Raw genomic sequence first — 22,640 nt, forward strand, 5'->3', positions numbered from 1 at the left:
AATGTTTTACACCGTTTTTTTTTACCCTCCAGAGCGGATTTTTACACCAAAGCTAGTAAGGCTAGTCAAAGAGTCAATTAGATGGAAAGCATTTGGCATAGGATGTTTGGTGATCCAAGCAAAACTGACTTCTGGAGTACGGTGATGTTTTATCTGATTCCCAAATAGTTCAGCTGTTTAAATCTAGCAATCTCCATCCTCAGTTTCTGATAGTTCTGTAGTTTCTCATTCTTCTTACCTGTTAAGTTGATGTCGTTTGAGCAAACCACATCAATTTTTTTATTATTATTATTATTATTATTATTATTATTATTATTATTATTATTATTATTATTATTTATTTTATTCCTTCAGTTAATGAAATGTGAAATTTTTGGTATTATTGTAGACTAACACCCTCCATTAAACCCCCTCTTTTTTAGAGGACTGCATGTGAACACCCTAATGTTTGCAAAATAGAAAGTTGCAAAAGGTCTTTACGAACACATAAAAAAATCAATTTGTTAAATTATCAAAACTAACTGATGCGTCAGTTTACTTCAATTTAATTCAGTGTTTAAAAGTTTTTTGTTTTTTTTTTTGCCATTAAATTGTAGCAGCAATTACACATTGCATCTATTGTTAAGTGAAGAGGATATTGGAGAAACAGTTCGTTTTATTGTAAAGGTTTTGACATTTTGGAAAACAGAGTGTCAAAGAAATTATTGGCAACATTAAGAAAAAAATGATACGTTGAAAAAGGTGATGACCTTATATTTGTTTCTAATTTTGGGGAAGTGGCATAAAAATAGGAAGTCAATGAGGAAAAGAGATCATTAACAATTAGTTTAACCATTGAATATATATTTAACTGATGTTTGTAAATATTTGTTAAGCAGTGGGTTTAACATTGCTATGTTTGGTAAATTTATCACAGACTATTTAGAAAATGAACGTCGTGGTGGTGGTGACAGTGGTGATGATTTATTTATTTATTTATTTATTTTACAAAAACATTTTGAATAAAACTTACGAAATCTTAGCATTGATCATGATGATAGGTTTTCGGTCTTTGAGTTTCTGTGAACAATAGAATTCCAAGGATTTGAATTCAGAATTTGGCTTCAAAGGACCAGCATCAAAAAAGCCATCTTCTATTATGTTGGTTGGACCTGGTAAAAATGAAAGTAAAAAAAGTATTTTACATAAAATGTATTATTTATTTTCTTTTTTTTTATTTTGACAAGATATCAGTTTGCAAACTGAACCTTACGTTTTGGAAATATAAATTATATGTTCATCGAGATATGTTGCAAGAAAGTTAACTATGAAGCGTTTAGTTTTTAAACTGTTGCTTCGATATAAATCTTAATGTATGAAAAATATTTCTCAACTGAAAAAAACATTCCAGATCTATTTTAAAGGGTTGATCAAATGTTCCTTGATCCATAACTCTTCCTTCCACAAATCATGAGATTAGATTTACAGCAATCCATGATCCATTTGCTGAAGTTTTAATGATTTCTATAAATATAGAATCTTTTCATTATTTGACTCTTGAAGAAAAAGGCAATTGATTCAAATGAATCGTATTTTGATTCAATAATCGTCTATTGTATTTATTCCCACAACTTTTCTTCATTTTAGTTGCAACACGTGATATTTCATTTGCTACAATCCAAGATCAAAAGTTTGAGCAATATAGATAGCAGTATATATGAATGTATAAGAAGTGTTTTTCCTACATTTATTTATACTTAGATAAATCAAAAACTGGAAGTTATTTCATGTAAGTTGTAATTTGCAATTAACTCACCAAGTGACACATTTCTTACTAAGTTTCTGTTTATTATTTTCATTTCTTTCACTGCATAATGTTTGAACGTTCCCCACTGTTATTTTATACATTGTCTATTCCTTCCACTTCCACCATTCTCTCTCTCTCTCTCTCTCTCTTTCTCTCTCTCTCTATCCCTCTCTCTCTATCTCTCTCTCTCACTCCATTTATTAAAAAAGGTATTAAAACTAAATATAAAACTCAAGATTGGATTAGTCCGTTATAAAGAAAAGAAAATATCATCACAAGTAGGAATACTATTTAACTCGTAGCTGGTAAGAGACAAAGAGATAATGAGCAGAAAAAGATTAATTTTCATTTTTCTCTTTATAGTTTCTAAAAATTAAACTGGCTTTGCTAACTTACTTTTTTCCTGATTTAAATAATCTAACCAGAGCTCAATGGGTAACTCAACAGGACATACTTTTACTAGTATATATATATATATATATATATATATATATATATATATATATTAAATTGGCGCAAAAATAATGTTTTTTAGTTGAACGTCAAAAGACGACATTATTTTTGCACCAACCTTATATATATATATATATATATGTGTGTGTGTGTGTGTGTGTGTGTGTGTGTGTGTGTGTGTGTGTGTGTGTGTGTGTGTGTGTGTATATATATAGTAAGTTATAAATAAATAAATATATATATAGTAAGTTATAAATAAATGTATATATATATATTATATATATATATATATATATATATATATATATACTTCAGAGTAAATTTATTCAGCAAATCAATTGGTGTGAAAACCTGTGATTATTGTAAAATATTATTGGCAGTAATATTCTATAAGGTCAATCCCATCTAAATAAAAATTGCTCAATATACGAGATAGAGAAAATAAATCCAATTTTAGTCATCAATAAATTTTAAAATTTATGACGTGAAATGGTTAAATTTCAAATCAAAAGATTTTCCTTATTCTATGTAAGACAAAGAATACATTTGAAATATTAACTCCTTATCTTATAGGATTTCGATGTCTACCATCTCTTCAGAGGAGAAAATATTAGCAAATAATCATAATGGTTTACACCTTATTTGCTAAAGTCAGTGAGACATAGAAAATCACAATTAAATGTTTTTTTAACATTTAAATATGATAGAGTAAGGGAAGTTAATAGAAAATCACATCCAAAATGCATGGTAAAATCCGAAGTAAAGGTATTTGGTAGCAGTGAGGTAATGGGATCCATTCTGTATTTTGAGTAATCCACATCACAATATAATAGTCCAATTTTTCTTTGTTTATAAAATGAGTCCGTTAAATAAATTATATAGTTCCGGTGGATCTGTTTATTAATAAACAAACAATTTTATATACTTAATATTTTTATATAAAAAAATATTTTTAAATAATTTTATATACTTAATATTTTTATTTAAATATAAATATGAGCTTCAAATTCCACTTCAAAATAACTTCAAATTGTGAATAAAATAAAATAAAATCGTCTCCAGGTAAGTATTTTTATTTACAGGACTCATTTTAACCAGTGTTATTTTGCATCGAATACTCATGTTGTTTTTTATACTAGAGCTATGCTATCAGCAATCCAAAAAGACGTCTTCTCCCACTACCACTCTAATAATTCAATTGTTTATTTATTTAAATGTATTTGCAATTCGCAATACGCCGGGTAGACGTTGCAAAACCTGGATTCCTGCGTGAAACAGCACATTCCAACTAAGCTTCATCATGTAAATTATTCACCATCAGATGTTTTCTACATTCCTTTTGGCCATTTGTGAATAACTTATGAATAGCTGTGTTTGTGCTTCCAGGTTCAGTGTTGACTTGTTATCCACTCTCAGGAAGTCATACTCATTATTTCATTTGAAAATTTTAGAAACCATTTATATTCAGTCCTTTAGACCTTCTCTTTGTAAGAAAAATGAAAATATTTTAGGAATTAATGTGGATTCTATTTGCTTATTTTTTACCTTTCTTTTTTCCCCGCCATATTTCCATTTCATATTATTTTTTTTTAATCGTAATTTACCTCGATTTAGCTCTGTTGAGCTATGTACAAAACTGATCAGCTGAAACTTTCACTTTTTATTTTTTAAATTCATTACATTAAAATTTGGTCTTTATTTTTAGCCCCGAGAAGATATACACAGCATTGCTCGGTATTAAACGTAGCGTTAAATTTCTTTAAAAAAAATTAAGTTAAAAAAACAAAAAGAAATCGAGACATGTGCATGCGAGTATTATGTATTTTTTCTAAACAGTTTACTTCTTGTAAGTAAAAAAAAAATACTCGAGCTAAGACCGAAGACAGTGAATCAAGTCCAATAACCATCAGGTCAGCTTGACACGTCTTTAAAAAATGTTTTCAGACCTTGTGAAATAATTGACCAACAGATAAAAATTCGATGAAACTTCAAAATAATATTTTTGCAATGCTGATCCCTTAGCGGGCCTTTTTTCTAAATGAAAACCGACTAAAAAGTCTTCAAAACACATTCTCACTTATATATATATAAAATTTATTTACATATGTGCATACATGTTTCTGTAATCACCCGCATTGGGGGATTACGTCTTCAGGCCGAGAATTGATTACAGAAACATGTATGCACATATGTAGCCATCAATGTTTGTATAAATAAATTTAATATATCTGCTCTGTTTACTCATTGAGCACTTTTTGGTAGACATGTTGTTTCATTTGGATGTACTTCTAGGAAACTAAACTCTACTGGCTATATATATATATATATATATATATATATATATATATATATATATATATATATATATATATACTTCTATGAATTTTTTTTGGGGGGTGCATTGCTATTCATATTAAAAACCCTTTTTTCTATTAGTATTTATTTGCTTTCCCACCAAAGCAATATGTGACACGAGATCGATTTTAATGTGGGGTTAAACGCATTTTATTTCCTTTGGTGGATTGATTGTTGCTATTTCTTTTGATGAGTTAAGGGCAAAATAGATTAATTTATTGATATAATAATTAAGTGATTGATTTTGTGCTACAAAACAGAGACTGTCAAGAATTGTAAGTGCCAACTGAATTAAAGGAATAAATTGTAAGATGGTGAACATCATGAAATTTGAAATATAGACTTTTGTCATTTATTCATTACATATATATATATATATATATATATATATATATATATATATATATTAATTCTGTGGATAATACTATTTTCTTGCTATCAGTAAAATAATTGCTTTCTGATATTGTTACCATGAAAATAGTTTTGGTAGCCATTGAAAAAATAAAATTACTGGTCAGTATTTAACTGGCCAATTTAACGGTGGCAATTAATAATGCTAATGGAAAAGTTGGTTTAAACTGCAATTAACACTTTGATACTAATTTTCTAACTAAATGATTTTTTACTTAAAAAAAATAAATTCCAATGAAAAATGTTCTGCAAATTATTTGGATTTTATCTCAACACCAAAATGCTAGTGAAAAATATAAACGTTGCACAAAAATAATTTGTAATTCAAAACGAACACAACTTTCGCTCCCAATCAGTTTTCCCTTGCGGACATTTAACTACATGCCTAAATTCAATAAACAGAATTGCATAAGAAAACTTAACTGAATTAAAATTAAAATAATTGTTATTTTACATGCAAGACACTCGACAAATTATTTTATGTGTGCGTCTTTCAACATTTCATGAATATATATTATTATTATTATTATTATTATTATTATTATTATTATTATTATTATTATTATTATTATTATTATTTATTTATTTATTTATTTATTTTCTGTTGAAATAGGAAAATATTTCAAGTCAATGACCATTAAAACAAAAAAGATAAACTCATAAATTGTGTAAGGGAAAAAAAAAAACAGAAAACTGAACAATTATGATATGAATATTCAACACTTTTTACCAAGATATCCAGTGAGAGAGAATTTTGCCGACAAGTTGTTGTCAAGGAGACGCTCCAATGCTGCAGCAGTAAATTGATTGCGCCTTGTTAAAGAAGAATGAATTTCTTGAAGAATCTTCAAGCCCCTGCAAAATAACAAACGTTTTAGCACAATAACACCAATTGTTACAAACAAAATTTATTGTGAGAAACATGGAAAACTTTGATTACATGATATATCGAGATAAGACCGAAATTAGGAATTAATAGAAAACACATGGTGTTCAGTTAATACTCTTATTTTACCACGTCAGTGATGATTAAGTGGTTTAAGTCTTGTATTTATTTTTCACGTGTCAGTGACGAGTTCTATAAAAGGGGAATAACTTGTAATAGACTATTATATAATACAACTCAATTTCCAGACACCACTAATATCTGATTGTTAACATTAAAATTCTTACCTGAAAAAAAGTATAAACAATTCCCATCCTTCAATGTGTTGACCTGGGATAAACTGGTTGCAGTTTAATTTCTTTAATATTTATTTATATAAGTATTTTGGAGGCCATCTTAGGCAAAAGCGCCCTTTGTCTATCCTGTATCCAGTGATTTTGGTTTTAAAATATGGGGGCATTCACTATATGTTAAGAAAATCATTGAAAGACAACCCAGTGTCCTGATATTTTGGCAAAAAATAAAGTTTCTACTATATTCTCATGATTTTTCGTAGCCATTTTGGAAAAGCGCCCTCTCGTGATGAAATATGATGCTAATAGTTGGAAGACAAGTTGAAAGTTATTCGTTATGATGTTCTTGATCATATCCAAGTGAAATTTCAATTTTGGCAAAATTCTTGAAGTAGATGACAACTGCTCCCTGACTAATATATTTATTGTATTAAAGTAGCATGAGCAATGTACAACATTTAGGATTCAAAATATTTTCTATTTTGTTTCTTCCCTTTTTGAACTGCTAAAATGATCAGACACAGTATTTTGTATTGTATTTTATTTTTCACCTTGCAACTAACTCATATGAAATCGACAATTATGGACATGAATAACTATAAATAAATAAAAACGTTTCTGAATTTTTGAGATGAGGATTGGTTATTCAAATTATTTGGATTAATCAGACTACTGTTCTCATCTTAAGTGTTATTTTCACAACGTTTCGGTCGATTTGACCTCTAACCTTCAGGTGTATCTTATCGAGCTTGGAAATGTTTCTGTCGAACTCGGGAATTTGCACGGAATTTCGAGTGAAACCCTTTATTTACTTCACGGGGCAGCATGCTCTTATTCCGACAGCCATGACTGGATAGACGTCTTAAGCAATTTGCAATTGTATTTTTCCGTCGCCCACATTGAGGATTGGACCTTCAACCTTCATGAGAATATCACTTTTTACAATTGATTTTTCCAAGGACTCTAACCACTGCGTCACGGGTCCTTGCGGAGTTCGGCAAGATACACCTGAAGAAGGTCGGATGTTACATCGACCGAAACGTTGTAAAAATCACACTCAAGGTGAGAACAGTAGTCCAATGAATCCAAATAATACAAATAAAACTGTTTTTTATGTTATTATTTTAGTGTTTTTATTGACACATTTCGATGACAATTAAAGTATTTGAATGTGAAACATTCGTTGATCCTTATTAAATCCTGGGCATTCAGAATTTGGGAAAATTATGATTGAAAACATAAAAAATCTTACGTAATGATACGAACGTAAAACGACTGAATATTTTGGAGGGTTTGTATATAAAAACGAAACGTCCGACGATAAACGATATTAACTACAAATGCAGTCGTAACATCTTAATTGGTTGGTTGTTTTTGTTTTACGGCATATCAACCCTTTTCAGGTTATTTAATGCCGAATCCAGTGATTTGGAAGAAAAACTTTTTAATAGAATTTTTTTTTCAAGTTGGTTTCTATTTACCTCATAGTTGGGACCCTAACAGGTACTACCACTCCGGGTCAGAGTAGACCTGGAAGTAATGGCAATTAAATGATGGCTCCATACTCCACAAAGTTCGCAAGTTGGTGCCTTACCATCGGATATAGTTTAAGGTCATATCCAGGACCACGCAACATTTTAAAGTGACTAGATACGTAATTAAACGATAAGTAGGCCTGTAATATATATATATATATATATATATATATATATATATATATATATATATATATATATATATATATATATATTATTATTATTATTATTATTATTTCCGCGATTGTTGATATTCTTATTATTATTATTATTATTATTATTATTATTATTATTATTATTATTATTATTATAGATATGTTTTTATAACTTTTAAATTAAATTTAGCCTTCTTTCTTTACTCCTACACATTTGCAGTTCTAATTTGAATTGACCTAATTTTCAAATATAAAGTTTGCTATTACCATTTGACGCCATACCAACCATGGGAGCAGTTCAGTTGTTTATTTTTAAGTGACTGAAAATCAAGCGATTTTGGGACTTTTTTGGCAACTGAAAGAGCAAGCTACATTGAATTCTTTTCCAATCGGATTATTTCTAGTTCTAAAATTACTTCTCCATTTGGATTATTTTTCACTCTAAAAATTACTTGTGCGTTCCACTGCCTTTAAACTTCTGATTATTTGTTTTAAAAAAATTTCCTTTGCTTTTTGGATTTCCCATCGAGTGAGTCTTCATGCACGCTGGAACTTCTAATCCCGGTTTGTTTTTGTTTTTTCTTTTCCATTTTCTCCCTATTTTCACATGTTTTTAACTGACATGAACACATTTTTTTATTTATGACTAATTATCTTAAAGTGCTGCTTCATTTAATTGCATAACCAGCAAATTTTAATTGTTAATTTCTTTCTTTCCTCTGAAAAGAAGAATAGTATTCATTGAAACTCCACAGAATAAGGATTTTTTTTTGAAAATTGTTAGCGGAGTATTCTGCCAAACAATAAATTTACTTGTAAATTTTAATTTACAGTCTTAATTTCTTTTTCCCCTTATATATATATTGGATGAAACGCAGAATATTCAGTGTAGCTTAATCGCCATATATATTTTATAAATTACTAACTAGCTCTACCTACGTATTGAGCACTTTTGAAGTAAATACTTAAAGTTTACGCATAAATCTATACTTTCGTATATTAAATTTATGTGAATAAATGAAGTAGTTATACTTAGCTCCTAAAGCAGTCGAGCACTTTCAAAAGAATTTATTTCACCACATTAAAAATAGATATGGAAAGAGTTAATTTCGAAACATCGCTAAAAAAACATCCCCACACCCAGCAAGCATATCTATATTATTAAATTAATCCAAAAAACAGATGAACTGATACGCCGAATGCGATGGCGAGCAAATTTCTTCCTTAAAATGAAAACGTAAACAAAAAAGAATCCTATGGTTTTAAAACCCTTAAAAATGCGAAAACAGTAGACCTTTTGATAAACTTTGAAAATGACCTTTTAAACGTAATTAAAAACATAGAATTCCACAATCAACCTAACAATTTCCAACGGAAACTACACAAAATCGTTAGAAACATAAACAACTCTAATAGAATCTTTGTAAAAGCAGATAAAACCAGAAACTTTTATAAAATAGATAAGCAAGAATATAACAAACTAATCACAGAAAACATGACAAAAAACTACATAAAACTAGACACAAACGAATGCGACTACATAGATATAATAAATACTGAAAATAAACAAATTACCGATAAACTAAAAATTAGCGATAAATTTGGCAAATTGAAACCTAGAGAGTCATACATTCTGCTTAAAGACCACAAATGGGACTTTAATAATAATCCCAGCACCCGCCTGATAAACCCAACTAAATCAGAAATAGGTAGAATTAGCAAAACTATACTTTCTAGAGTAAACAAACAAATCAAACATGACCTAGAACTAAACCAGTGGGCAAATACTACCGAAGCAATCACCTGGTTTAAAAATATAGAAAACAAGGATAAATGTACGTTCATACAGTTTGACATCATAGACTTTTATCCCTCGATATCCGAAGAACTTTTTAATATTGCCCTAGAATTTGCCGAGGCATACACTGATATATCCTCAGAAGAAATCAACATCATTAAAAAATGTAGAAAATCAGTTCTAATAAATAACAATAACCAATGGATAAAAACTAAAATGAAAAATTCATTCGATTTGGCAATGGGTGCCAGAGACTCTGCAGAGGCATCAGATCTTGTGGAATTATTCATTCTATATACCCTCACAAGCATATTCGATACTACGGATATCGGTCTATATAGAGATGACAGACTAGCTATAATAAAAAAAACTCCAACAAAGTCAAGGGAGAAAACTTTAAGAAAATCATACACAAAGAAATGAAAAAATTAGGCCTAAAAGCGGACGTATCAGCTAACATAAAAATAACAAACTTCCTGGACGTCACGTTAAACTTAGATAAAAACACATATGAACCATACTTGAAAGATAACGCTACTCCAATTTACGTAAACCCCAAGTCCAACCACCTACCATCAATTATAAAACATATTACTAACTCAATCGTAAGTAGACTCAGTAATAACTCAAGCGATGAAAATGCATTTAACAGGTCATCCAATATTTACGAAACAGCCCTAAAAAATAGTGGATACAAAAATATCGATATCAAATATAATCAAAAAAACACCAACAACTATAATAAAATTAAAAATAGAAGAAAAAGAACTATAATTTGGTATACGGCCCCATACAATCAAATGTTAAAAACAAAACTTGGCAAGAAATTTCTAGATCTTATTGAAAAACACTTTCCCGCAACCAACCCCTTACACAAAATCTTCAATAAAAATACCTTGAAGTTATCTTACAGTTGTTGCGAAAATTTAGAGATGATAATTAAGGCACATAATAACAAAATACTAAATGAAAACAATGTAAACAACAACAAAATAAACAATAAAAAAGTAGACACCATGACAGAAATAAAACCAACACTAGCATAAATAATAATAATAATAATAATAATAATAATAATAATAATAATAATAATAATAATAATAATAACAAACCAACCCCGGACAAGAACAACCATACCATAAATAAAAATACTAATAACGAACAAGATAAATGCAATTGTAGACACCGCACACTTTGCCCAGTCCAAAATAAATGTCTAACAAAAAGCGTAGTTTATAAAGCAACAATATATGCGAAAGAAAACCCGAATAACAAGAAATATTACATAGGTATGACTTCCTTAGATTTCAAAACCCGATACTATGACCACAAAAGCACATTCAAAAATAAAAAACACCGTATAAAAACAACACTAGCGAATAAATACTGGGAACTCAAAGAAAGCAGACATTCGCCGGTAGTCGAATGGAAAATAATGAGACAAGCTACCACATGCAGACATTTAGACGACCCATGTAAATTATGCCTCCATGAAAAATTTTCTATCCTGTACTTTAAAGAACCTCAAAATCTACTAAACTGTAGGCGGGAAATAGCAAACAACTGTGTTCACAAAATAAAACTTACTCTAGGATAGCGATACAAAATAGCTTTAAAACTAACAATAACAATAGAAAACAAACAAATAAATAAATTAAATAAACATGAATATACATAAACGATCACACACACACACATATATATATATATATATATATATATATATATATGTGTGTGCATGTATGTGTGTACACATATGTATATTTATATGTATAAAAAAAAAGGAGAACGTCTACCTAAAACCACTAACCTAGTTCTAAAACAGATCCTTTGTTTGATAAAATGCATGCCGATTGGCTGATAGGAAGGGGCGCGGTGGATACTAGAAAGCTGATTGTCCAACTAGAAATCCTCAACATATATAAAAACAAGAAGCAACCACAGAATTCGCGCATAAGCCTGACGAATCCTATAGTTGGATGAAACGCAGAATATTCAGTGTAGCTTAATCGCCATATATATTTTATAAATTACTATATATATATATATATATATATATATATATATATATATATATATATATATATATATATATATATATTATTCAAATACAGTAAGGTTTGAATATATGGTTAAGTGGTAGTTTTAGTCATTTAGAACTGCTTAAAAGCTTCACCGTTCACTCATTTTTCGACCAAATTTCAAAAATTATCATAGATTATAGATCACCTTCTCAGTTATATTGTGAAAAAAAAATTCAATTTCTGTTTGGTAAAACAAAAGTTATGATGAATTTATTGGTGTTCAAAATCGTCAAAAACGTAAGGAGGTGAGCGATGATTTTATGACTGGTTTCCATAGGAACTATGTCGCTTCAGCGACTACTGTTGCTACCAATTCACCGCTTTCGCGAGAAGAGAAGTAACAAGTGAAACAAACAGAATGAAAGAATGAAAGGGAGATAATTGGAGGATTTTATTGAAAGCAGATGAGCGCCGTACATTGTTATTACATATGTGTATGTTATGTTTATGGGGCAAAAAAATAAAACTGAAATTAAACAAAGAACAAGTGAATTTATTGGAAGCCTGGAAAAATCATGAATTACAATAGAAAAATGCGAGCATGAAAAGTAATATGGTTAGGCTTAAAAACGGAAAAGTAAAGAACTAGTTGTTAAAACTGGAAAAGAAAAGAACAAGACATTCTAGTAAAAATATGATAAATTTATAACTTAAAATATTGCAACATTAAGAATTTTTAAAATTTAATTTATAATATTATATAATCAATTTTTAATGCTGCAATATTTTAAGTTATAAATTCATTATATTTTTTACTAGAATATCTTATCCTTTTCTTTTCCTGTTTTAAAAACTAGTGCTTTACTTTTCCATGTTTAAGTTTAACCATATTACTTTTCCTGCTCGCATTTTTCTATTGTAATATATATATATATATATATATATATATATATATATATATATATATATATATATATACAGATTCCGAAAATATATATGGCAATTTCAATAAATTACTACCCAACTCTACTTGCGTATTGAGCACTGTTTGTTAAAGCAAAAACTAAAAATCAATACATCAAATACTATATCTGCTTAAAAGTAAATTTAATGAGGATATATGAAATAATATATATATATATATATATATATATATATATATATATATATATATATATATATATATATATATATATATTAGTTAACTCTATGGTCAATAATATTTACCTTCCATCAGTAAGTAAAATGATTGCTTTCTATATTAATACAGAAATGGATTTGGTGGCCATTTAGACAGTAAAATTACTTGTCAGTAGTTAACAGTTCAATAAACAAAGTGGTTGGACAGGAAGTAAATATCATTTCATATCAAGTGAAGTAGTTATTCAACCCCTGTTGCATTCTTCAAGCTATGTGTCAGCAGTTTATACACTCATACAACCTCTTATTCTTATATTTCTGATTGAATATTTCCATTGAATATAACTTTGTCGTAATATGCAAGTTTTAAAGTTGAGCAGATGATATAATTTGCCAGGTGCAACAGGTTAATAGATATGATTGATGAGATATGAACATAGGAGTTCTCTTTTTATAATGTTCTTATCATTTTGTTCTGGCTGAGGATGGGGCATCCTATCGAATGGAAGACATTAATCTGCTATCACACATATTCAAACCGAGGGACGTTTTAAGATTCAAACCGTCCCTTTATGTGCAATTATTTGTATCTTTCTTGCACTTGATTCACCGGGTAGTTTTATAATTCTTTTTCGTGGGTCCAATTACTCCTATAATTACTAGAATGACGCAGATCTTCCCAAGATTCCTGTTTCTTTTCATGTCATGCATAAGACCTTCTTATTTCGTTATCTTTTCCCTCTCAGCTCTGTTTAGCCCAGCATCATTAGGGACACTAACTTCTACTAAGGTTGCTTCTTTCTCCTTCTTGTCCCATATCACTATGTCAGATTTAATAACTTTATTTTCTAGTTATGTAGCTTTAGGAATTGCATAGTCATAGTGAGTTTTTTCAACTGTTCTTTTTTGGTATATGTTCCCAGGACGATATTCAACTTTTACAGATGGTCCAGTGAAGATATTTACATACTCCACTGTATAGTAGTCAAACCCAATAGAAATTTACGATTGGATGCCAGGTGTCTCTATTTCTGTGTGGCAAAACCTTCACTTGAGGCTACTTATCTTCTTACGAGTAAAAGTTATCAAGTCTTGATCTTGGGAAGCTATTATAATCCTCTCCTGATCACAGTGGAGTGATTCTCTTTTTAGCCGGTCTATAGAGCATTCCTTATAGTCCTGGATGAATTCATCCAGAAAATACTTGACATACTGTTGGTTGGTCCATTCTTCCATATTTTTTGCAATGGAATGGTCTTGGCTTATTTTTTATTACTCTTTTGGACTATTTCCATAGCATATTTGTTTTATGATTTTATTTTATTTTTAACGCAGTCTTATTCAAAAATGTTTGATCAATTTCGTAATGGAGGTTGTTCTGTTGGCTCTTGTTTCTTGATGTGGATATATCATCATGACGTTTGGATTCTGGGAGCTTATTATATATTTCCGGTGCACACAATAGCAGAGCTAATCATATATTGTCTGGTGCTCACAATAATGGCACGATTTTGGACAGTCATATGAATGTAGAAATCTGATTGGTTAGCTTGGTCATGTGGTGTGTGAAAAATTACTAATTTGGATTAAAGTTGCTAAAGAAATATTAGTGAAGAAATATGTAATATGAGGTCCTGGTAGATAGAGGCACCTAAACTCTTCGTGTCTCCTCTAAAAATAGTCTAGAAGCCATTTTGTATTAAACAACTTGATTTTTACAATGGATGAAATATATACAGGGTGTCCCAAAAGAAGCTGATCGTTAAAAACTTTATAACTTTCTTAATTTTTTATATTTTTCTTTTATTTTTTCAGGTCCTCTAGAAGTAACCCTTCCAAGGTCATCAAGAGTCGTTACATTACCGAGGAGCGGATATTTATTGTAGAGTTGTATTTTCGGTTGAATGAGTCAATATCAGAAAGAGAATTTCGACGAAACTTCAACACAAGAAATTCCCCTGCTCCCAATGCAATAAAAGCTATGGCGGCTCGATTTCATGAGCAAGGGCCTGTATGTTACCTCCCTACATCTGGTAGACCCTGTATGGCAAGAAGTGACGAGAATCGTCAGAGATTAGCAGAGAGTGTGGTGAGGATCCAACCACATCATTAAGAAGGAGATCAAATCAAATTGGGGTTTCTCGATCATATCTTCACAGAATGCTTCATGAAGAGGGCAAATTTCCATATAAAATGCAATTGGTGCAAGAGCTTCAGCCAAACGATCCGGAAAAAAAGGCTGGAATACGCCATGCAATTCCAGGATTTGGCCAACCGGGGATCCAAACTTTTTCAAAAACCTCATTATGTCCGATGAGGCCCATTTTCATCTGGATAGGTTTATAAATAAGCAAAATTTGAGGATCAGAAAATCCTCACGCAACAGCACAACAGCAATTACACCCTAAAAAATGTACGGTATGGTGTGGAGTAACGGCGGAGGAAGTAATCAGAATTGGTGGACATTTGAGTAACATCATTTTTCATAACTAAAATTAGACCTTGTGAATAACATACCGTAGATTAAGTTGTGTAAATAAAATTAGAATAAGTAGACTATGATATCTTACTATATCTCAAAAATCATGGAGAGGCTCATCTACCTACATATGAAAATTGATAAGCATAACTTAAATATTGAGTATGTTAATCAAATTTAAAATCCGTCATTTGACAAAAACAGCATTGCACCTCCATCAAACATTACTAAATGAAATATTGCTCTTATATCAGCAGGACAAAAGCCATAATAATCTATTACGTTCTCTTTCTCTCTAATAGACCCAACATGTATGTAGACTCGGTCACAAAGGAAAATGATAACGTTGACATAAGTTTTCTTGGTAGGGGAAAAAATTATTTATTTTGTCATTTCACGTAACCTAAACAGGTACTCACTACTAGTACAGGATACCAGCTTTACAAAGTTCGACTTTTCTTAGGAGGGAGAGAAAGCAGATTTACGTGTTTGCAGACCTTCACTGGCTAACCTGCTAGCGGCAGTTTCCTTTTCCTTCTCTGTCGTCTCCCTTTCTTTTCTCTTTTATCGTCTTAGTCTGCTTCTGCTTTTTCTCCATATTTACTGGTATATATGTGTATTTGAGTATGTGACGTCATGCTTACGCCACACGCAAATGTTAACGCAATTATGTTACATTACTAATTAAGATTTGCTATCTGTCTGAAGCCAAAACTATATTGTTAATATCTTTTAATACTCAGTTCAATTTACTATTTCAGATCAATGCTTGATTTAGGAAAAGGTATTTGTTCTGTTGTCATGAGACCAACCTCCAAAAAATTACAGCTTTCTTTTCATGGTGGGGATAGTGTGGTATCTGTTCTATTTCATAAGATCATCTTCCCATGTATTATCTTCTCTATTTGAGGGAGCTAGTGTAGTATTTGATCATAATACCATAGTCTCAGAAATTACCTTCTTTCTTTTTTTGGGGGGGTGGGGAATAGTGTAGTATCTGTTTTGTTGTTGTTATACCATCATCCTAGGCATTACTTTCTCTTAGAAAGTATATATATATATTCGTTCATCATATTTTTACTACTACTACTACTACTACTAATAATAATAATAATAATAATAATAATAATAATAATAATAATAATAATAATCTCTCTTTGTGCATATGTCGTGCTAAAATATAATGTGTGTCCCTTGGGTGGAAATAGAACTTTCTTAAAAATAATTTTACATTAAGAAATGACACAGAAAGAATTTGAAGTTAGATTTCAGTTGTGGTTTGAAGAAATGATATTGCCAGATAGGAAATTTATACCATTTAAAAACAAAATCAGTAAAATTTTGTCAATTTTATTTGCTAATCATATCAATGCTAAACAAGTCATGATTTAAGTACATCGTTAAAAAAAAAAGATAATAATAAAAGTTTGTTTTTTTTAATCAGTAAAAGTTCGTCACTTTCATTGCTAATCATATCAACTAGAATCATAACTAGTTGCTTTAGGCAGATGGAGCTTGTCAGCTGTAGAAAGCAGTCCGTTTAAGAAAAATTAAACTGTCATTTTAAGCCTCACCTCCTTTGTGTAATACATGGAAAAAGGCTTCAGGGGTAGACCTCAATAAAAAATCCGGATTGGAGTCCCTAAAGCAGTTCAACATTACCTACAACATTTTTGTATCAGCTCCTGAAACAGCGTTGGTTCCGAACTGTTACATCATTGTTGTTCTTTTGGATCCATCAGTGACGTGGATAGGAGGTATATGTTATGTGGGCAACAGCCTGTCCTCTATATCTCACCGACCAGGCAAGCATTCAAAGAATGCATCTTCTATGGTCGACCCTGACTAATGGAGGCCTACTACCCCATAAGATGTTAATGCTTTATACTATTTGTATAAATCGTAATTGGGAGAACTTTTAACGATGGAATGCTAAGTTAAATAAAATATATTATATACAAAAATGGCTGCCGTCATCTCTTTAATGAGTTTAACCAGTTCACCCGAGAAGATTGTTTACCCTGTTCCATAATATAAATATGTAGACCACAACAATATAGTCTCTATCGACACACTAATTTACGATAAGAAGAGATAAGCAATTACCTTTAAAATGACTATTTTTTTAAAGATAGGATTAAAGCTAGATTTTATGTACGACAAAAAATTTTTTTAAATGTTAGAATAGATTTTTTATGAAAAATGTGTTCATGATTGTTGGCATTCATCTATCTCAGAAGACAATGGAGTTCTGTGCCTCAAATAAGTTTGTTGGTGAATTGCAACATCTACTGTGATTGTGCAAGGTTAGCCTGGATCAACATGCTCTGTTGAAAATGTCATGTAGATGTAAGTGGTGTCTGGTTGCAAGAGATTTGTTGCGCAGCCCTCTGCTGTCTCAACTACTCTCTCAACCACTCCTCAAACCTCTTGTAGCATGACTTCACAGTTTTGCTCCAGTAGCTGCAGTCTTTAGTCATGGACTACCAGCCTGTCGGGTTGATGCCACCTGCCCTCATATCTTGATTGCAGACATCCTTGTAACTTAAGACAAATCTTCCCGCTGGTTTGGAGGCGGTTGCAAGCTCACCATAAAGAATATCCTTTGAGATCCTCCCATTATCTATTCGCTAAGCCAGTGGAATCATCATTGAACGAGCAGAGCAAACATGATTTGTATGTTTGTCTTCTGCTGAGATTGTGTAGATGGAAGGTGTTGAGTCTGTTCTCTTGGCAGAATACACGGTTGATAATTAACTTCTCTAGAACAATATGCTGAGCAGGCAGACCTGGTACATTTTCATCATGGTATTGAGAGTCAGCATCTTGTTGTTCCAGATTCTCTGCATCAAGAGAGACATGGCTGTTTCTGCCTTTGTACATATGTGTAATACCTAAAGAAAATATTACGCTTTTGGTCTACGATAAAAATAATCAAAATTAATAGTGACAACCATAATGTAACTTACCCATGAATACAAATTTCCTGAGCTGTGGCCTCATCAGCTGCGCACACAAACACAGCCCATGATGCATTTCGAACAACTTCACTTGTTCCTGAATTCAAAAGTTGAACCAAAGGTTCAACTCCACCCACCTGTCGCAGCTGTATAAGATAAAGAATAAAAAAAATTAGTTTGTATTGTAGTAAGTGATAATTAAAATGAAACACATAAAATCAAAGAGTTACTTCTTTGAATAATGATATGAGTATTAATCAACAGAATAATCTAAAACTACAGATTATACAAAAAAAAAATCAGAATGCATCTTTATATATATATATATATATATATATATATATATATATATATATATATATATATATAAAGTAAAGATGATAATTCCCTCTGCATTTGACCGGAATAGTTTTAATAACAAAAGGTGTATAACAAAATCTGTTTAATCATTGATTTTGGCCAATTGTTGGTATGTGTTTTAAAAGACAAGAATTTTATTTTCATGCAAATATATTTCATATTTATAAACCAGTCACAATATCTATTTGTTTTAAATAAAAAAAAAAAAAAGTTTTTTGCTCTTATGCATTATTTCCACGTTCACTGCAAATACAAAAGTGTTTCAGTTTTCGATTTAATTAAAGCCACGTTTGTATATATATATATAAATATATATATATATATATATATATATATATATATATATATATATATATATATATATATATAGTTGCGCCAAAAAGAAAGTCCGCACTTGTTATTTTTTCAAAAACCACTGAATTGAGCTAAACTGAATATAACTGTTTGAACAACCTATACCTCATTTGATTCGCCTTTTATTCTTCGATAATTTTACCTATTCATATTTGACGTTTAATTGAAGTATCGTCAATTATCTAGAAAGATCTTAGTACTAGCAAGGAACAAACCTTCACAGCCAATCTCAAACACGAGAAATATCGTTGAAATTTAAACATTTGTTGTAATATCTGTTCATATAACATCATGCGAACTTAAGTGACCGACTTTCTATTTCAACTTTAAATTGCTCAATAATAAGAACCGAGTTCATTAAAAAGGCTGACATATTATTACTATAGTAATTTTTAAATACCTACAGACACTAGTGTTTCATCCTTTCGGGAATCATCAGTACTGGGTGACACGATTACTACCGGTCGGTATATATATATATATATATGATGAAGAGTGGAAAATCTATAAACACCCAAAAAGAATGTAAAAGAAAGAACCAAACAAAATGACATTGGGGCAGGTTAGCAAGGCATTTCCAATCCTTTGCTAAATGTCAGATAGCTCATTGTTTTCCGGGTCAAGCGAAAATAAGTATGTCAGTCCCTAAATGGGAGTGGGAGCTAAATGAGGACATCAAAAATAAAAAGATCGGGATGGAATGTGAAAATGGATGGTTTTCTCCCAGAACATTAATAATTCGCCAAAATATGAAGCTAAAATGCAGTTTTCTTTTAAACTAACAATATTAAATAAATAAATTATCAATTAATTGATTGATATTTTTTTACTGACTATTTTTGTTAATATTTTTCAACATCTCATCATTAACTTTAATGATAAATAAAAAACAATCAATTCATACGAACTGTTGACCGAGATTCTGGATTGCAGACATAATTTGCCACTGCCAACGAAACATTACTCTGTATCGTTTCATTTTTCCTGCAACGAACAAAAAATGGCAAAATATTTATAACAAATATACAAAATGAATGAAGTCAATTGCATTCACATTGCATAATCCACATCATCTGAAAAATAATTTATGAAAATAACTTTGGCACGAGATTTGATAGTTTTTTTTATTGTTGTCAGATTAGTATTTAATAACTTCATATGAAAACAAACAGAAAAAGGAATTAAATGTACTTTCTTCAAATTATTATTTTGACTTCTCAACCTCCATTATTGATTGGACGTTTCTTTTTCATAGTTTGGTTCATAAAAAAAGAACTCATTTTTGCCGATTTAAAATTCCATCTTGTAAATGAAAAACTGTGTGCGTGTGTGTGTGTGTTTTTTTTATCTTGTACATAACAATAGCGACCTTTGCTTTGACTCCATTTGTCAAAGGCTACGCTCGTAAAATTATTAAAGTTTTGATGTGAAATATAAATCCAACTCATGTACAATGTCTCCTCATGGTGTCAACCTAAGTTCATCTAAATGGTTCTGTAATCGTCTAAATAAGTGATAGTCTGAGGGAGCTAGGTCAGGAGAATATGCTAGATGGAGCAAGACTTCCCAACCCAATTCTCCTAGGAGATCTTTGGTCAAAAGTGCTGTGTGAGGATGAGTATTATCATAATGGAAGATGACTCCCTTTCTGTTGACTAAAAAAGATCATTTTCAGATCAACATGGGTGAAAATATTGTACAGAAAATATGAATAATGCTTTAATAATCTAAAAGAAAAAATTATAAATTAATTATGGTGATAATGTTTAAGTAATAACAATATGCATAAAATTAATGACCATGAATTGGACAAAATTTCCCAACCCATTTTTCTATGAGATATTTGGTTAACAGTGCTGTGTGGGGACAAGCATTATCATGATTTCTTAGAGAAAATATGAATGATGCTTTAATAATCTGAAAGAAAAAGTTATAAATTAATCATAGTGATATGTTCAAGTAATAACTATATGCATGAAATAAATTACAATGGTTAAAAATGCCCTTTCTATAAATCGGCAAAATCTTTTGCACCGGCCTTAAACGTATTCCACATTGAGGAGTATATGTTTTCTTGAATATTTTCATTTCAGTTAAATAACTACCCAATTATTTAGAGAGATAGAGGGATGACGTTTATGTGTTCTGTAAATTCTGACAACACTTTAAGAACAGAATCAGGAAGCATTCGTAATGAAAACAAGAACAAAAACAACAAAAATACTAAAACCCATTAAAAACGGTTCTTTAAATTTATATAAAGCGCAGATACTCAATACTTCCCAGTCTTGGAGTTTTTTTTTTGGGGGGGGGGTATTATCACGGTAATTAAATCGTTAATGGTAACGGTAAAATTTCGAATTGTAGATTAATAAAAAAAAAAAAAAAAATCGAATCGAACTAAAAACATTTATTTAGATAAATGTTTTTAGTTCGATTCTTTTTTTATTAATCTACAATTTGAAATTTTTCATATGCTATTAATTGTTATACAAAGATCATACAAATCCGAAGTCTATTTTAGTAATAAAAGTCTACTGTACATCGAACACCAATCTTATGGAGACGTTAAATAAATATTCTTTTTACTTTACGTAAATGAACCAGAAAGGGCAGCGTTATTATGTAACATGCTGAATTAAGAGGAAACGGAAAAATATTGTTTCACATCAGTCATTTAAAAGTAAAAAAATCTTCAGCCCTATATATATATATATATATATATATATATATATATATATATATATATATAATGAACTCATTTTCCCCCCTCTGATTTTGGCCTTAGTAGGATTAAAAATCAAGACATTTCATGCAAATGTGATACGCACAAACTGCATCACAATATCTGAGGTGTGTTATAGGCCTATTACCTATCCACTTCCTCGATAATCGTAGATTCCTATATTCTATCTGCTGAGAGTTCACTGCCAAAATCAATTACGATCAATGGAAATGGTAAAATCTTTTCTTTCTAATAAATTCCTCCTTCCGATGCCACCACTTAACACCGTTGCGGGATCGTTCACAAGAGACAGTTACGAAGGAACACCAGTTTGGGTTTTCTTTACTTCGTAGTTGCTTTAAAAACTGGAATGGAATTTTAATTCTACTGGGTGAAACGCGCCATGGAGTTAACCGAATCGAAGGGTTATTTATGCCATTATTTTTTCGCTTTATTTCGTTTTGTAGTTGATTAAAAACACTGGAATTGACTGGGTGAAACGCACCATGGAGTTAACCGAATCGAAGGGTTATTTATGCCATTATTTTTTCGCTTTATTTCGTTTTGTAGTTGATTAAAAAAACTGGAATTGACTGGGTGAAACGCACCATGGAGTTAACCGAATCGAAGGGTTATTTATGCCATTATTTTTTCGCTTTATTTCGTTTTGTAGTTGATTAAAAAAACTGGAATTGACTGGGTGAAACGCACCATGGAGTTAACCGAATTGAAGGGTTATTTATGCCATTTTTTTTTCGCTTTTCGCTGTGTTTTTTTGTTTTTGTTTTTCCGAACATGTCCATCATTTTTTTCACTGATTTATGCTTTTTGTTTTTTCGATTTCTTTTTTAAAGAAGTTTTACGTTTGTTCGCTGTTTTCTTTTTTGTTTTTGTTTTGGTTTTGCCGATTTTTTAAAGAAGTTTAA

General features: G+C 30.5%; 1 protein-coding gene across 8 annotated transcripts in view; it reads right to left on the minus strand.

The window, feature by feature from the left end:
* Positions 1–22,640, minus strand: part of LOC145256092 (armadillo repeat-containing protein 3-like) — a 257,032-nt gene that overhangs the window by 17,603 nt on the left and 216,789 nt on the right. For all 8 annotated transcript variants that reach the window (XM_080114720.1, XM_080114712.1, XM_080114690.1 and 5 more), the window contains 4 exons: positions 19,898–19,973; positions 18,285–18,421; positions 5,736–5,860; positions 1,013–1,151 (listed from right to left, as the gene is read on the minus strand). In XM_080114720.1, the coding sequence (XP_079970846.1) occupies positions 1,013–1,151; positions 5,736–5,860; positions 18,285–18,421; positions 19,898–19,973 (477 nt within the window). The remainder of the gene's footprint in view (positions 1–1,012; positions 1,152–5,735; positions 5,861–18,284; positions 18,422–19,897; positions 19,974–22,640) is intronic.

This window comes from Euprymna scolopes, chromosome 3 (assembly GCF_053919585.1).
Source record: "Euprymna scolopes isolate OS-2025 chromosome 3, ASM5391958v1, whole genome shotgun sequence".
Classification (NCBI taxonomy): Eukaryota; Metazoa; Mollusca; class Cephalopoda; order Sepiida; family Sepiolidae; genus Euprymna; species Euprymna scolopes.